Source organism: Lates calcarifer, linkage group LG13 (assembly GCF_001640805.2).
Source record: "Lates calcarifer isolate ASB-BC8 linkage group LG13, TLL_Latcal_v3, whole genome shotgun sequence".
In the NCBI taxonomy this organism is placed as follows: Eukaryota; Metazoa; Chordata; class Actinopteri; family Centropomidae; genus Lates; species Lates calcarifer.
The window spans coordinates 10,158,408-10,174,190 of NC_066845.1; the positions used below are offsets into that span (position 1 = coordinate 10,158,408).

Here is a 15,783-nt window from a genome sequence, read left to right on the forward strand (position 1 = left end):
CAGAACTTCAGTGTTTCAGTGTATATTGTGCTTGTACAATGCATTTTCCCAAATAAAGTTGTGTCTAATAAAAAAATTACTTCAAACTGACTGACTGGAAATCTGACCCTGGGAACTAAAGTGATCAATAACAGCTCAACAACAAACTCTTGCTCCTTTGATCCAGAACAGTTTAATGCAGCCATTTTACACACAAGTGGGAGGAGATGACCCAAAGAACCGTCATGTTTTGACATGATTACATCAATCTGTAATTAGTTTATGTATTGATGATTGTCAGTATCCAACAGTCAACTTAAATGAATGGAGGTCAGTTATTACATTACTGATGATCACCAGACAACTTCTTAGTTTTGTTGCATACATTGAAATCTGCATTTTAAACAAAAACCCAATTACTGGATGAGGTTCAAACATGATGCCTAATCCATTGTCTGCCTCTGATTTGCCTCCTGATAACATTGCTTTACCACAAGGTGGCAATGTTGTCAAAATGATCTTAATGTGGCTTAATAGCTGCACAGCATTGAAAAAGTGACCAAAGAAGGGTTGCTGTTCTCAAATGCATTTAATAATTCATCATGTGTCCAAAAAAAAAAAAAAAGAAAAATACTCACAGTACTAACACAGTAAAAATAAATACAAGTAATGTTTCTGATATAAAACTGTAGCCCTTTTTATTTGGAAACGCGCACACAAACAAACCAATGAGAACTCATGCTACACACAGTTGCTTTCTAGTGTATCTCTGCTACATATTTCTTTTTTTTTTAACTAGAAAAACAAATGAAACCAATACAGCCATCTGCCCTGATTGAAGGGTTCAACACTACGTCTCAGAGAGAATCATGAGCTTGTGCTCTCACATGCCAGTGAAAAACGACCACATTCACTCCACTCAGCTGCTCATTACAGTGTCAGTAAAACCATGTATTACAAAAAAAAAAAACCACAATATCACATTTTCACATCAGTGCAATTAAACCCTGACCCGTTGGCTCTACCAACAAAAGCATGCATGTCAATTACTCTATGAATCACTCCTATGTACAATAGGTCTGCTTACTTTCAGTGCAGCCAATATTCACAAAGTACCTAGCTAGGTCTAATCAAATGAAAAAGCAACTGTTAATCTCACAACATTACCAATTAGATACTATTTAGATATTGATATGAAAGCTTTATTAAGGTTCCCTGTGTGTCTGTTATATACTCATGGGGTGTTTTACGGAAGTCATTGAGCTCTGCTTCCTTATTTCTGCAGGATATCTGTGCACAAGTGGATTACATCTACTGTGTGTGAGGCATTTGTAATATAACATGGTGGTACAGGTACATATAGTCAGTCAGGACGTCCCTATGGGATTTTATTGCTCCTTCCCTAATCCAAAGCTTCAACATCTGTCTCTTATCTTGCTGTGTCTGTCCTTTGCTTGCCTGAATGTCAGCTATCAAACCTGCCTCTCTCTGTCTCCCTCTCCCTCACACACACACACACACACACACACACATACACACACACACTGAGTGTACACGTTCTTGTTTCAGGCTCCGCAGCCTCCTGCAGGTCTCCAGTTCCCTGGATTTAATGTATTCATCAGAAACACAGACACTGACTGAGGGGAGGGAGCAGATTAAAGTCCTACAGTACATCATGATAAGGGACTGCAGTATTTTTCTGCTGCAGGACAACCTTAAAACACCCTTCATTGGAACAAACAGCTTTCACCCTAGGCCAAGTTTGTAACAGGGGCAGGGGAAGAAAAAAAAAAAAAAACGTGGGCTACTTCTCACAATCTAAAATTAACACACAATCTAATCTGTATGTTCCCAGATAATCTCCCCCGAAATTAATATTTTGTTGCTCTTTATCCGTCCTATCTTATCGACCATTAGCCTCAAACGAATCCAGATATGAGCATCTGCTGTTGACCTTACTGAATATGACAAATTCAAAGGAAGACTGGATGATATTGCTGCCTCTCCATTTTGAGTTTCATATAACAGCTTTCATCCTTGCAGGCCCAGCTACAGCCACAAAACAATCCTCAATAAGACCTGCTGTAATTCTGGGAAGCTCGGCCTCAAATGTCTAACTGACTGTTTGACGTGAGAAAAATAACTGTGCTGTGCTAATCCTGTTGGTTTTCACCCGCTCCCTCTCACACCTCCTTCCTTGCATCTACACATTTGGCAGAATTTTGACTAGGAAGTGGTTGGATGACCATGTGTGAAATTTGAATGTTCTTTTACAGCGCACGAGTCTAATAAACCTCATTATGAAAAATCAGCTCAGTAAAGCAGGAGGCCACGGGGTATTTTTTTTTTCCAGCCATTTAGATCAAAAAGTCCTTTTCTCCACCGCCGCCGCAGGCCTCCACCTCTCGGGGTCGAGAGGGGTGGAGGGAGCACTCAGGGTCACATGATGGTGCAGCGATTCCTCTGTAGTGCCCCCTGCAGACGGATGGAGGTGTGGTTCTGGCGCATGCCACGCGCCACGGCAATGCCCAGCAGCTCTTTGAAGAGCAGGACCACGTGCCAGTTGAACTTGGCAGAGCACTCCACGTAGCCACACTTCCAGGTCTTCTTCACCAGGACCGACACTGCCCTGCGAGGCATGAAACGCTGCCGCTGCAGGTCCCTCTTGTTGCCCACCACCAGGATTGGCACCTCACTGCTGCTGCCTTCCCTGCAGAGGAAAAAAAAAAGGTTCATTTTGAAAAAGCACAGTTATCATCTTAGTGTTTGTCACAGTGGTTGGCTGGGGTGTGTGCAAGATGTCTGTGTGCAGTTTTTTTTTTTTTTTTTTCCCTTCCCTTCCTTCTGAGGTGTGCGGGGGCGGACTGAAGGATTAGCGCTCACAGGCTCAAGGGGCCTCCCACAACCACACTCTGCAGTTGCTGGTTTACAGCATTATGAAGTGTGAAAATGTACGGCAAGCCAGAGGTAGGCACAATTAGTGACTTGTGTTTGTAATGTATACTCCCACGGTGTTAATGAAAAACATCAACATCTAAGAGGTCAAGTCAAGTCCGTCCATTTTCCAGTAACACCTGATTGGTGGTGGTTAGTAAATCAAATCTGAGAATATACTTTAAAAGGAGAGAATGATAGTCAACCAGGGCAATGTAGAAAAAAGTAGCTACTGCAGGAAATCAAATTGGATTGTAAAGCAAATACTATGAAGAAGGGTGATTATATAAATAGGATTTCTAACAATGAGAATAATTTGACTGTTTAGTTGGAAGCAAAAGTTGCTGGATCTGGCAGCTTTAATTGTTTTTTTAAATGAAAAATAATAAGAATTCTAAAAAGAAAACAGTAGAAGGTCAACTTGAATTCACTGAGGATTATAAAAGAACAGTGACAAGGCACCTGCTGAGCTCAGTGTCACCTGAGGTAGAAATTGTTAAAGCTGCTGTGTTAACAATTCATCTCTTCCTCTTATAGTGAATAAAGTTTTCTTTTTGTCACACCGTGCCTCATCTTCTGATAAGGACACGCATACATATGCATGTTTTCACATCTGCCTCAACAGATGGACAGACAGAGAGAAAGACAGAGAGAGAGAGAGAGAGAGAGAGAGAGAGATACATAAGGTACAATTTTCGAGCCCTGCGGCAAAGTTCTTAAAGATGTGGAGCTGAAAAAAAAACACACATTGCTGCAATCATCTCACTTTTCTCCTTTTCACAGGTTTTCGCTCACATAACAGACTTAAAAATATCTCCAAGCATATCTGCTCAAGCTCAAGTGTTTTAGCAGAACGAGATGTACTGTATGCACAACACTGAGCGCGTGGGTCAGCTCGTGAGAGGTGGGGGAAACTGTACAGAAGTCATGCAGGGGCACGACACTGTCATAGACCTCACTGAACTGAAGGTAGGAGGGCTGAAAAATAAGGGAATGTTCTGTTTTTGAACAGGTTTTGTCAGAGGAACTTTGAGGGGTTTTTCAAGTATTTTAAGCATATTTTACAGTAGAGTAAAATAAAAATATAAATTCTTTATTGTTGACACTACAGTCACCTTGTGCTGCATAAGCCTCCATTATTCATGATTTCAGTTTATATACCATATCCGTCTTTCTCTTCTCTTTCCCCTCCTCCTCCATTCCTGTCTCAGATCTTCGTCCTGTGATTACAAATACCTCCTTTTTTCCATTCCCCTTGTCTTCACCCTTCCTTCCCCAGCTCCTGATGATAATGGTTTTTCTGTCACGGGCCACAAACATTTGTGGCAACACATTTGGGGCTTCAGGAAGGTGGGGATGAACTGTGCAGTGGCAGTTTGGATATGTACAACACAGCAGAACAAATGAGGCCACTCATTGCACCTCTCAGTATGTAAATATATGCAGGTATGCCAGAGATGGCAGAGAAGGTGATGCCTTTTCACTGGTCTTTTTCCCCTACTTGTGTTTCAAAGCCAGAAGACGTTTGTTATATGTGATCTTCCTTTGGTTCTCAAGCCTCCTGTCTTTTACTGCTGTACTGTGCCCAATAAAAGCTGAAATATTCTAAAAAATAATCTTTAAATCACCGGTGACGTCTCAAGCAGCTCTCATGCAGCAATGCCAGAATCAAATGTCATTACTTAACTGTCAGGATGCAGGGAGGAGTGTGCTGAATTAAAAGATATTGCCACAAGCAGACTATCTATCACTGTCACGCTGTCACAAACGTGTAATTGTGCGGCTTTTGTGGCAGGGCTTGGGAAATTGCATGCTGTCTCCAGACGGGTGACATGGAGACGTCATTAGAAATCACCAGTGAGGGTTAACAAGCTGAATGTCAGTGGGTGTGTGCGTGGTGACTGTTTGGGCAGCTGAGAGCGTGTACACGGTCGACCATACCTGTGCTCCACTATCTGCTGTCTGATCATCTTGACGTATTCAAAGCTCTCAACGCAGCAGATGTCATACACCAGGATGTAGGCGTTGGCATTGCGAACGCCTCTGCAGCGCAGATCCAGCCACTCCTAAAGAACAGACACAAAGAGATAAAAGCGTAAATATACATATGGATAAATAATGTGTGGCCTTGAGCAGCATGGCTCTAGGGATGGCATCAATCAGTCCACCTGTTTGTTCCAACAACTATTGGATAGATTTCCTTGAATACAGACATTCATGGTGGGCAGAGGATTAATCTTAAGGACTTTGGTCATCCTCTGACATTTTCACTGGAGCCACCATGAGGTTATTTGGTGATTTTGAGTGAAACGTCTCAACAAGTAGCGGATAGATTGTGTGTCATGTGTGTCTGTAATTATTCTAAAGCACTTTGGCTCAGTGTCACAGTTTTTGACAGTGATTCTGCTGCTTAACCTCTGTGAAAAAGTGCAGAATCAACAAAGTCCTCGAGCTAGCACGGCTCTGGGAGTCTCGCAGCCTAGGACAAAGTAATAAAACACGATGACTGCCCAGCAGAAAGCACTGCACAGTGTCCTAGCGACACATGTTCAAGGACGGCAAAAAAAGAGGTTACAGCTTAGAGATAGAGCTATGCAAACACGCAGCCTTCTGTCAGTAGAGGAGAGAGGAGAACACGCTACTGTTCAACTTCTGTTGCTGCTTGGCTAAGCACCGAGACAAACAGCAACATTTGTTTGATTGTGATGAGTTTCAAACTGTAATTAAAGCACATGGCATACGTGGGTACGTTTGCACCTTAGTGGGGGGACAGTTGCTTTGACAGAAACGCAGTGACCCATTCTTGTATTCATGCTGTGTTTCCCCCGAGCTCTCACCATCCCACTACCACCAACCTCACCGCCTCTCACAGCATGCAATGAATTTACAAGCATTTGATCTGATAAAAGAGGGAGAGGAAAAAAACAGGGGAACTTCGGGGGTGGGAAGAAAAGATCTGCTGAGGGAGGGAAATGAGAAAACAAATGCAGCCCTGGGAGAATGTCGAAAAAGATGAAAAAGGCAGCAGAGGATCAAGGGATGAGCAGACAGGGTGTCAACATAACCTCTGGTGTGCCCGCACACTGCTAATGAAGGTTTGGAGACAGTGACTGTCAGGAACTGAACTCACTTTAATTCTCCTCTATTCTGCTCTATTCTAGTCAATTTTATTCAGTTTGATCAATTCAATTCAATTAATTTATTTCATTTAATTTTAGTTCCATTCAATTCTATTCAACTCAGTATAATTTGTCAGGCGAACAGTGGGTGCTGTGCTCTTATGCAGTACTAACTGTTGTAAACTATATGGCAGCAGTTTTGAGATACACAGCGATCAGACATAACTAGTGTAATCATTTCATCATAGAGAATCTTAAAGGACTAGTTCAACATTTTGGGAAACATATATATTCACTTTTGTTGACAAGAGTTAGATGAGAAGATCGATACCACTCTAATATCTGTACACTTAAAGCTGGAGCCAGAAACTGGTTAGCTTAGCTTAGCCTAAGGACTGGAAACACAGGGAAACTACCTAACCCTAGCCTGGGTCTGTGTCACCTGTAAAGCTGCCTAACTAACACTTTATATGTAATTTGTTGACTATTTCTTGGTGACTCATCAATTTAATTCTAATTCTTGGCAATATTCCCGAAAATATTGAATTATTCCTGTAAATTTGAAGCAATCTCCTTTTTACTACGACATTGTTTTTTGCCCAAATTCTGAGCATATCTTCCTGTCACACACAGAATTTAGACCCAGAAATAATTCCACATATGACCTCTTCTTTGTCGCTATTTTCAAATCCGTTCTGCTTGATTTTTTTTTTTCTTTGACTGATGCACCTGCACCTCGGGTGCAGATGTTTTGGCCTCTTTGGAGCTCCGTTTGTTGCATCACGTTGCTTTGAAAACTCAGATATCAAAGTGCTGATTGTCAGACCTCCTTTAATTTTTATGCTTCTAATTAGCATCTGAGCTAATATGACCCTTGTTTGTAGCAGAGTTTGCAATGATGATCGATTAGCCACAGGGCACAAATTTCCATCTGGTGTTTACATTAGTTCTTCTACCTCCTTATGCAACTTGAAATGGGAACATGAGAAATCTAATTACACTGCTCTCAGGGCTGGAGAGAATATGCTTTTCAAATCAACGTACTGTACAGGCAGTCTGTGCAAATAAAAATCAACTGATAATTTGTGGCAGGGGAGGCGAAGGGAGCGGGCGATGATCAGTGTAGCTTCTAATGATGATAACACTAACACATCTGTGTCAGCAAGGAATAATTTGCCTTCATTCAGTTTGGAAGAGGGCAACTGTGGGTGAGTGTGAGGAAGAAACAGCCTCACACATCAGCAGGGAGATAATGAGGCCGATCAGGCTCTGAGACAAACATGTGGCACCGAGATCGCTGCCATCAAAAGTGAAAGAGAAGGCAGACGCAGGGAGGAAGTAAGGGGAGGGAGTGTTTTGTGAAAACTGGTAGAAAGTGTGATTATTTTCTCTGTCTCTATCCAGGTTGAATCAGTTGTCAGAGATAGGGAAGAGCATGTCACAGACAGTATGATTTCTGATGCAATTTCATCTTGTCACTTCTACTGTTGAGTGTCCAATACAATTTAAATCCAAATTGCCTCAGAAAATATTTACCTACTTTTGCCAAAAAGACATATCTTCTCCTTTCATAACAAAGCATATCATCACAGCTTGTTCTTTTCTGATAATTGAGGCAACTGACTGAAATATACAGCTTCAGTTGCAGGCTCATGTCCCTGGGGCTAAAAATAGCAGCTCGTGTTTTCATCCCATATCTCTTTGTCATCCAAGTCCTGTTTTTAAATGTGGAGGAGGAGGGGCTAGAAACAGCAATACAACCTCTCTAAAGCACAAACAAGAAAGACGGGCAAAAACAAAGAAATGAAGAACCACAGTGAGCGCCTGGGAAGACAGAGCAGCAGCACACGGCTGACACACGGAAATCAAAGAAATTTAAAATGCATGTGTGGGCATGTTTATTTGTGTGTGCTCACAGGATGTGAGAGTGTGCTTGTGGGAGCGTGAATGTGAAGTGTGGTGCCACTGTCTGTATCCTCCAGTCGGTCTTCTCAACACGGCGCAGAAAAAGAGCATCTCATCCTTCGCTCCTCAAGAGCCAAACAGAACATGTTTCCCTGACAACGGCAGGCCATGGTCAGTTTGTAACAGGCTATGACAAAGCTGTCGTGTCTCTTGATATTAGTGGGGGGGGGGCTTAATGTTAATGAGTGGTTGCGACGGATCAATATTGGAGCACAGGAGGGAGGCTAGTGTAACCTGGTGGGGGAAGGGTGCTGAGTAATTAGAGATATGTCACACATAGGCCACGCTGGCTGATTTGCAATTAAAATCTATTGCATCCTGTGAGGATGAAATTGCCATTACTCACTGATGACCTATACCAGCAAAACCATTTAAAATATGTAGGTTTTATTGCCCTTTAATTCACTTTGTCTGGAGTGACATGGAGAGGATGGCCTTTTACTGGTTTCTCTTACATACAGAACTGTGAAATGCAACTAGAGGGGATCAAGCAACGCTGGGAAATATAGTCATGAACTGATTTTTAAAACAGGTGCTAACAAGGATTTGACACAAGCTGAAACAGCTTTAAAGGAATAGTCAGAATTATTTGCTTTCTAGCTGAGAGCTAGATGAAAAGACTGATACCTCTCCCATATCTGCCCATTAGATATGAAGCGAGAGCCAGCGGCCAGTTAGCTCAGCTTAGCTTAGCATAAAGACTGGAACCAAGGAGGAAACAGCCAGTGTTGCTCTGTCTGTAGTTTTTGAAATTCACCTACCAGCATATCTAGCTCACTAATTATATTTAAATAGTGATCATATATATATATATATATATATATATATAAAGTGTAACCAGAATTACCAGTGAACCTGTGGTGGACTATCAGAGGAACAGGAGCCTCCCCTGTCCTGGCTCTCATGCAGGAAGATGAAGTGGCCCTGTTGTGTTGTAGAACAATATGATGTCACACTGAAGCTGACCTTTGACCTTTTGTGTATGAGATAGCCTCACTTCATCATTTTATCCTATTACACATTTGTGTTACTTTCTGCATAGCAAATTAGCAAATGATTTCTTGAGTTACAGCCATAAAAAGTGTTTTGTGAGGTCACAGTGACCTTTGACGTTTGACCACCAAAATCTAATCAATTCATTCTTGAGTCCAAATGAATGTTTGTGCCAAATTCCGTCAAGGAGTTCCTGAGATATTAAGCTGATGAGGATGGGACTTATTGATGGACCAGACGACCTGAAAACATTATGCCTCTATCCTCTTCATCATTGGCGCAGAGGCTTAAAACAACCATTTGTTTTTACAGAAGCATGTGTACAGGGTTATTCCTTGGCTTGTTTTCAAACTTGGTTTTTGTTAACTGATGAGCTTTAGAGGTGCTGATCAGCAGATTTAGTTTCCTTTGGACAGAGCCAGATCAGTTGTTTCCCCTTGTTTTCAGTCTCTATGCTAAGCTAAGCTAACCATCTCCTGGCATCAGTCACGTCGTCTTAACTCTTGGCAAGAAGGCAGATTAGCCCATTTCCTAAAGTGTTGAATTATTCTATTAATCATGCCTGTTGTCTAATTTACCTGATTTAATTTTAAAAGTCATGACACTCAGCAAAAACTTTGCCAAACAAACACTGCAGTGATTTGTAAACCTCATGTGCACTTCATAGACGCACACTTCATATTTCTGAGCGAGTCAAATGAAAAGCAATAATTTCCAGCCTGTTATCACAGACTGTATCGACAGAGATAACTGAGAAAAATGTCCAGAGAGAGCAGGCAAAGCAGAGGGAGCATTTTGAGTGGGAGGAAGTCATGGAGACACATTATGGCGAGAACAAAAAAAAAGAAAAAAAAAAAGAAAAAAGAAAGAAAGAAAGAAAAAGACAAAAAGAAAAGAAAAATCATTGCTGAATCCACTGTCAGGTTTAAATCCATCTGTCATCACATCCTATTGACACACGGTGACAGATGCTCTCTGAGCGCAATACTATCAGCAACAGACAGACACACCGCAAAAGCAAACAAATCATTACGCCACCACAGCCTTGCAGTAAAATAATAGAAATCTTGCCTGTCTCCAGCATTGGAAAGGATAAAAATGGCTGTCTATGTGGTTGAAATGGGGTCACAAGTAGCCTGCCAGAACATTACTGTTCTTCTTTCAAACATAATCTGAACTGATGAGAGATTGCCACGCTGCGTAAGCATGGAGGCGTACTGACTCACTCCATTCTACAGCTTATTCATCACAAATTTCAGAGGACATTATAAAACCTCATCTGGTAACCCTCACTCTGACAGTGTCCATTAAACTCTGTGCAACCTTTCTAATTGAGTGCAGAGAATTCCTACTGTCTCTCCTCTGTTGGTCTTCTGTTCCCAGCTGTACTCTACTGGGGGACCTGTGTTTTAATTCAATCTGCTGTGCGCTGCATGTACATTTCAATCAGGTTTCGTTTGTGCTGCCATTGTGTCAGCTGCCCCTGAACCCAGGTTACGTCTCTCTGCCTGTGGGGTAAACACACACACACACACACACACACACATATAAAAATGCCCCATGTCTCATCACTGCTCTCGCCGTGAATAGAGGACGTCAGCGGATAAAGCGAGGAAACAAGCAGGAGAAGAAAAAGTACAGCGGGCCTCGCAGTGTCGTTCCTCAGTAAATGTCTAACCATAAATCTGTCTGATAGAAATGTTGTGGCAGCACTCAGCTAATGGTTTTCTCTGCCTGTGTACCTTCCACAAAGGGGCCTGCCAAACAAGGCGCCTGCTCGCTGCACTGAAATGAGCCTGAAATGTTTTCACAATATGATATTCAATGAAAACTGTGTGAGCGTAAAACCTCTGTCATGTGACTCAACCTTAGGGACATACACACACACACACACTCACACTCACACAGATAAACCCATGAGACTCATCCTCATCCTTATTCCTGCTTTCTGCTAACACCTACCAGCTTGTTCTTGTCCCTAATGGGGGGGTTAAGCACCATTTAACAGAAGAAAGAAAAAAAACTCAATCAGTGTCTTCACAGAGGGTCTCTGTGGGCAGGAAACACTGAAGCACTCTGCTGACCTTTTAACACTTTCAAACAAAAACGCTAAAGCTGGTAGAACAGCTACATCTAATTCTGCAGGAGCCTGACAGGATGATAGCTGTGGCCTCTCAGCCCCGTTCGAAGCTGCTCTCTCTCTCTCTCTCTCTCTCTCTCTTGTTTTTTTTTATCCCCCTCCTTGGCCTGATCTCATTTTCTCAGTGGCACCTCGTCTGTGCTGATAACCACAGCTGTTCTTGGGAGGGATATGTGTGACACTGAAGGGGAGAGAAACAGGGAAACGTTCAGCAGCAGCAGCAGCAGCAGCAGCTCGGCATAGTGACCTTAGAGATTTTGATCTTGAAAGCACCATGGCCTCTCCGCCCCGGCTGCAATGGACAGGAGTCAAAAACACATCTTGAGCCAACAGAGACGTGGAGTCAGGCGCATTCTTTCAATAACACAACACACTAAAGCCATACTTTTTTGTACTTTTTTCAGTCGGTGAAAAGAAGAGAATTTTACCAAGATGCGTTCTTGTCTTAAAGGTTAGGTTCACATGTTTTTCAAGTCTATCTTGGAACAATGCTCAAATGCCCACATGCACATTGAAACAGGTGTTGGTTGCTGCAATATCACACCTGGACGAGATCACCATTTAAACGATGGGGGACAAAATCCAAAATCTTCAGTCTGTGCAAAAATGTATGAGTTCAGTTGAAGTCAACACGAGGCCTCAACAGTCTGAGACAAACCAAGTGGGTTTCTTCCAACATCACAGTCTTTTAATGCAGAGGCTCCCTCTTAGTGTTTCCACAGTGGAGGATAAATCAAAGACAGAATTTTTGACTAAAAAGACTGTAACTTTTTTTTTTTTAATTACAAAACTACTTCAGACTGTTGAAGCCTAACAATGGCTTTGCCTGAACTTTGAAACACATTTTTACACAGAATGAGGACTGTGGACTTTCAGTGTAAATGATGGACTGTGTCACCCATCACTTACACTGAAAATGAACTGAAAAATGCAGAAAGGAATCTCTCGTATGAACAGAAGGAACAACTACAGCATCCAGTAAAGCTTTTAACATGAGCATTTTGTGTTTTTCTTTAACTGAAAAAAACTTTCAGAGAAAACAAAGCTGTGAGAAATTCTGAGATAATTCCCCAGTATCCCCAGTTCTTGGCAAAGAAGACAAAGCTACAAATCTGCTTTTGCAAAGTGACCACAAACCTTGTGCATTTAGAGCTACAGTGCCACAGTTTTTTCATTTTGTGCAACGATCCTGCAATCAGATGTGTCTCCAACTAATGAGGTGTGGCATATGACCTGTGGTCATGAATAAAAGGGCAGTCTGTTCTATTTTTAAACTGGCAGTTTAACCAGGTGCTGTGGCCATGCCTGCAGCACAGCCCTGCTATTATTCTCAAGCCAGATTTGAACACAACCACAAGCAACTATAGCACAGCGTGTAATCAACTCATCTGAATAATTCTGACGCTGCTCTTAGTGGAGGACATGTTGTGATTAATAATAAACAATATGCAAGCTGGCATTCCTTCCACATGAAGGGGGTGGGAGAGAGAGAGAGAGAGAGAGAGAGTTTACAACGTCAAAGTGAGGCTCTCCAAGGCTTTAAGTCAGTCGGGTCTCCATAGCAACTACTAGACTAGGGACATCTGATAGTGATAGAAGAACAAATAAAATTGGTGGTTTCTTCTTTGAGGGATGCCACTGGCTGTGAACAGATGGGGGGACTTGTAAAAGAAAAGAAAGAAATTAAGAAGAGATTCAGTGAACGAGAGGCGGTTTCAGGCGATCTGAGAATGGATCAGCAGAGCTTTGTGTAAATCCTCCTCTAATAAAGTTGAACCTTTTGAGTCCCGAGACAGAGACAGAGACAGAGACACGGTATACCTGGCTGGAGCTGGATGGGAAAGAGGAGATTGGCGGGACGTCCAAAATCTTCAGCTCGTACATGTTCCCGTTCAGTATGACGGAGGGTCTGTACACATATCTGGTCCTGGTCGGCGTGTACACCTCCGAGAAATCGTTATAGATGAACTGGCGGATTATAGAAGTTTTCCCCACTCCGGGAGCACCGATGACCGCGATACTCAGCGTCTCCACCATTCCTGGAGCACGAGTTCAGCACCATGGACAGCGACGACGACGACAACAACAACAACAACGACAGATGTGACCGTCCAGGAAAATTAAAAAAAAAAAAAAAAAAAGCACAGCTGGACGCCGCCGTGTGTGTGTGTGTGTGTTTTTCTTTCTCGTTTGGCTGGCTCTGATGGAATTCAACCCAGCGCTGCCCTCCCTCCCCTTCCTCCTCCTCCTCCCCCTCCTCCTCCTCCCACCTTTTAACCTGCAGCCTCTAAATCACCTCAACCGGGTTCAACTGCGCGCAATTAAAGGAATCAGTGGCCGAATAAATCATCCATCCGTCGAGCAGAGAGAAGAAACTTTATCTCCAGGCTTGAGGGTGGGGGGAGAAGAAGAAGAAGAAGAAGAGGAAGGAGAAGTAGAAGAAGAAGAAGCCGTGCCAGCTGGGAGAGAGTCAAAATAAATTAAAGCTCAACCATGATCATGCGGATGGATGGATTTTCGCTGCCGCTGCAATCCGACACACACACAGAAACTCAGGGGACATCCCCAGGCGACCTCGTCCCCCGAGAGGAAGCGTAAAAGTCCGTCCTTGTAAACGTCTCCACATGGACATAATCTCATCCAGGCTAGACTCTGACCTTGGCCAAATAACGCGCGGGTGTCTTCATTGATTATCTCCTCTGTGCCTCTCGCACGTTTCCACCGATGCACCACGGCGACCACCACCGCCACAGCCGACGCGCTCCTCCATCACAGGGAGGACGGGCGCGCAGCCGCCAGCCTCGCGAATAAGCTTTCCACGTGTTCGGAAATTTGATACAAGCCCATAATCTTCTTTTTTCTTTCGATGACGGGGAGATCGGTTCACATCTGTGTGATTCGGGAGAGAGGAGGAAGTCCACGCAGCCTGCAGACGTGCGTTTTCTGTAAAGGCATCTGGAGCCTATTAACGAGCACCGTGTGTCTCTGCCGTTGGAGAGACATGAGCTGGTAAAGACTGCTCTCTCTCTATCTCCCTCTCCCTCTCCCTCTCTCTCTCTCTGCCCTCCTGCTCATCCAATAGGATCATGTCGTGCGCAAAAGGCGTGTGAAAGCTTGGAGCTCCCATACGCCGCAAATAAATGGCAAAGGAATAGGCCACACACACACACACACACACACCGTACATCATATCAGTGTTGAGGGTCATGGAGAAGCGGCGCGAGACCGAACATCATTTCTCTCAGGGACCCGACTTATTACTGGAGAGGAGGTCCTCGGGCAGAGCAGGAACGACGTGTGTCCCATCAGTCATTGCCGGATGACAGCGGAACACAGCGGCCGCAAATCCACTGAAGTGACAAGGCAGAGGAATAAACATCACACACTTTCTGGTCCCTCAGAATGACTGGAGATGAGCTTGATCGTCGGGAACAGAATGGCCGGACGTGTCTTATAAGGGGTTTATACATGGTTATATTAAGGATTTAAAAATGTTTAGTAATGCTTTACAGCTCATTTGTTCAAAACACAATTTGGGAGTCCAGGTTGTGAACAGTGGTTTTGCTTGGATTAGAGTCAGGCAAAGCTAGAAAGTGCCTCGGGCTCTCCAACCCTCAGGGACCCCTGCGCCCACAGATTCAATGTGTAGTAGTTACTTTGTGGTAGTTTTATCAATTGCAATTATTTGCACCACTGAAGAACAGTATAGCCTGTAATAGGGGCACACCACCCAACAGACCTGCTGTTTAACCTTTGTGTTTGGTGAGAATGTGTTGATAAATTTTGGTAATCCACTGGTAATGTGGGTTTCTCAGCTTCTAATAAGTTATTAGGTCTGAAGTTCTGAATGTTAATCAGTCCTGAATCTCTGCAGTCCTGTTTCTGGGAAGTGGTCAAACAGAGGCGGGGTCTTCTTGCCTACTTCCATTTCTTAGTAATTGCATGTATCAGATTTCCAAAGCATTACTAAATGGCTAATTAATTTTTTTTTAAAGCTATTTGTTACAGACTGTCTTAGAACAAAATGGGAACTGCAAGTCTACTAATGGGAAATCTAAACATTTGCATTGAAACAGAATGGAGAAACCACATGTCGAACATCTTATGTGTCAAAGTAAGAAAAATGTAATTGACGTATTTTGTCGTCAAGTGTGACCTGAATTTATGAGCCCACTCTCAGCATGTAATGGACCTGGTGTTCTATAAATACACCCACACATCACTTTTGCCTAGAAAAAGACTGGGTAGCATCAAACAGATCATAGATCATAGTTAATGTTTTTAGGCTTCAAAACATCATAATGTAAAATGAATTTAGTCCAGAATTACAGTCAGGAACACAGAGGACACTGAGGTTTTAGCAGTGTGGAGGGAGTTTACATCTTACGGTCACACATATTTTGGATTATTGTAACTGTGTTTTACAATAGAAAGTTGAGTGTTAACTGTAAATTTGGTTCCTTTTAGACCAACAAATGACAACTTGTTTAGTGGTGTGGAAACATACTGCTCCCTTTATACAGACTGAGCCTTTACTGAAATGCAATGCAGTGGTGCCCCCTATTGGGCTGCATTCCTCACACAAGATCAATATTATGGATCAGTCATTAGTACAAGAGTTGGAAGCTTGTCACAGCTTCGCACTGCTGACTC

At 42.9% G+C, this 15,783-nt stretch overlaps 1 protein-coding gene across 1 annotated transcript; it reads right to left on the reverse strand.

The window, feature by feature from the left end:
- Positions 1–158: 158 nt before the first annotated feature.
- Positions 159–14,185, reverse strand: rasl10a (RAS-like, family 10, member A). Its single transcript, XM_018669167.2, has 3 exons — positions 12,952–14,185; positions 4,855–4,979; positions 159–2,689 (listed from the first exon to the last, which is right to left on the reverse strand). Exons 1-3 carry the CDS (start codon positions 13,165–13,167, stop codon positions 2,419–2,421), a joined length of 612 nt encoding a protein of 203 aa, XP_018524683.1. The 5' UTR covers positions 13,168–14,185; the 3' UTR covers positions 159–2,418.
- Positions 14,186–15,783: the final 1,598 nt, after the last annotated feature.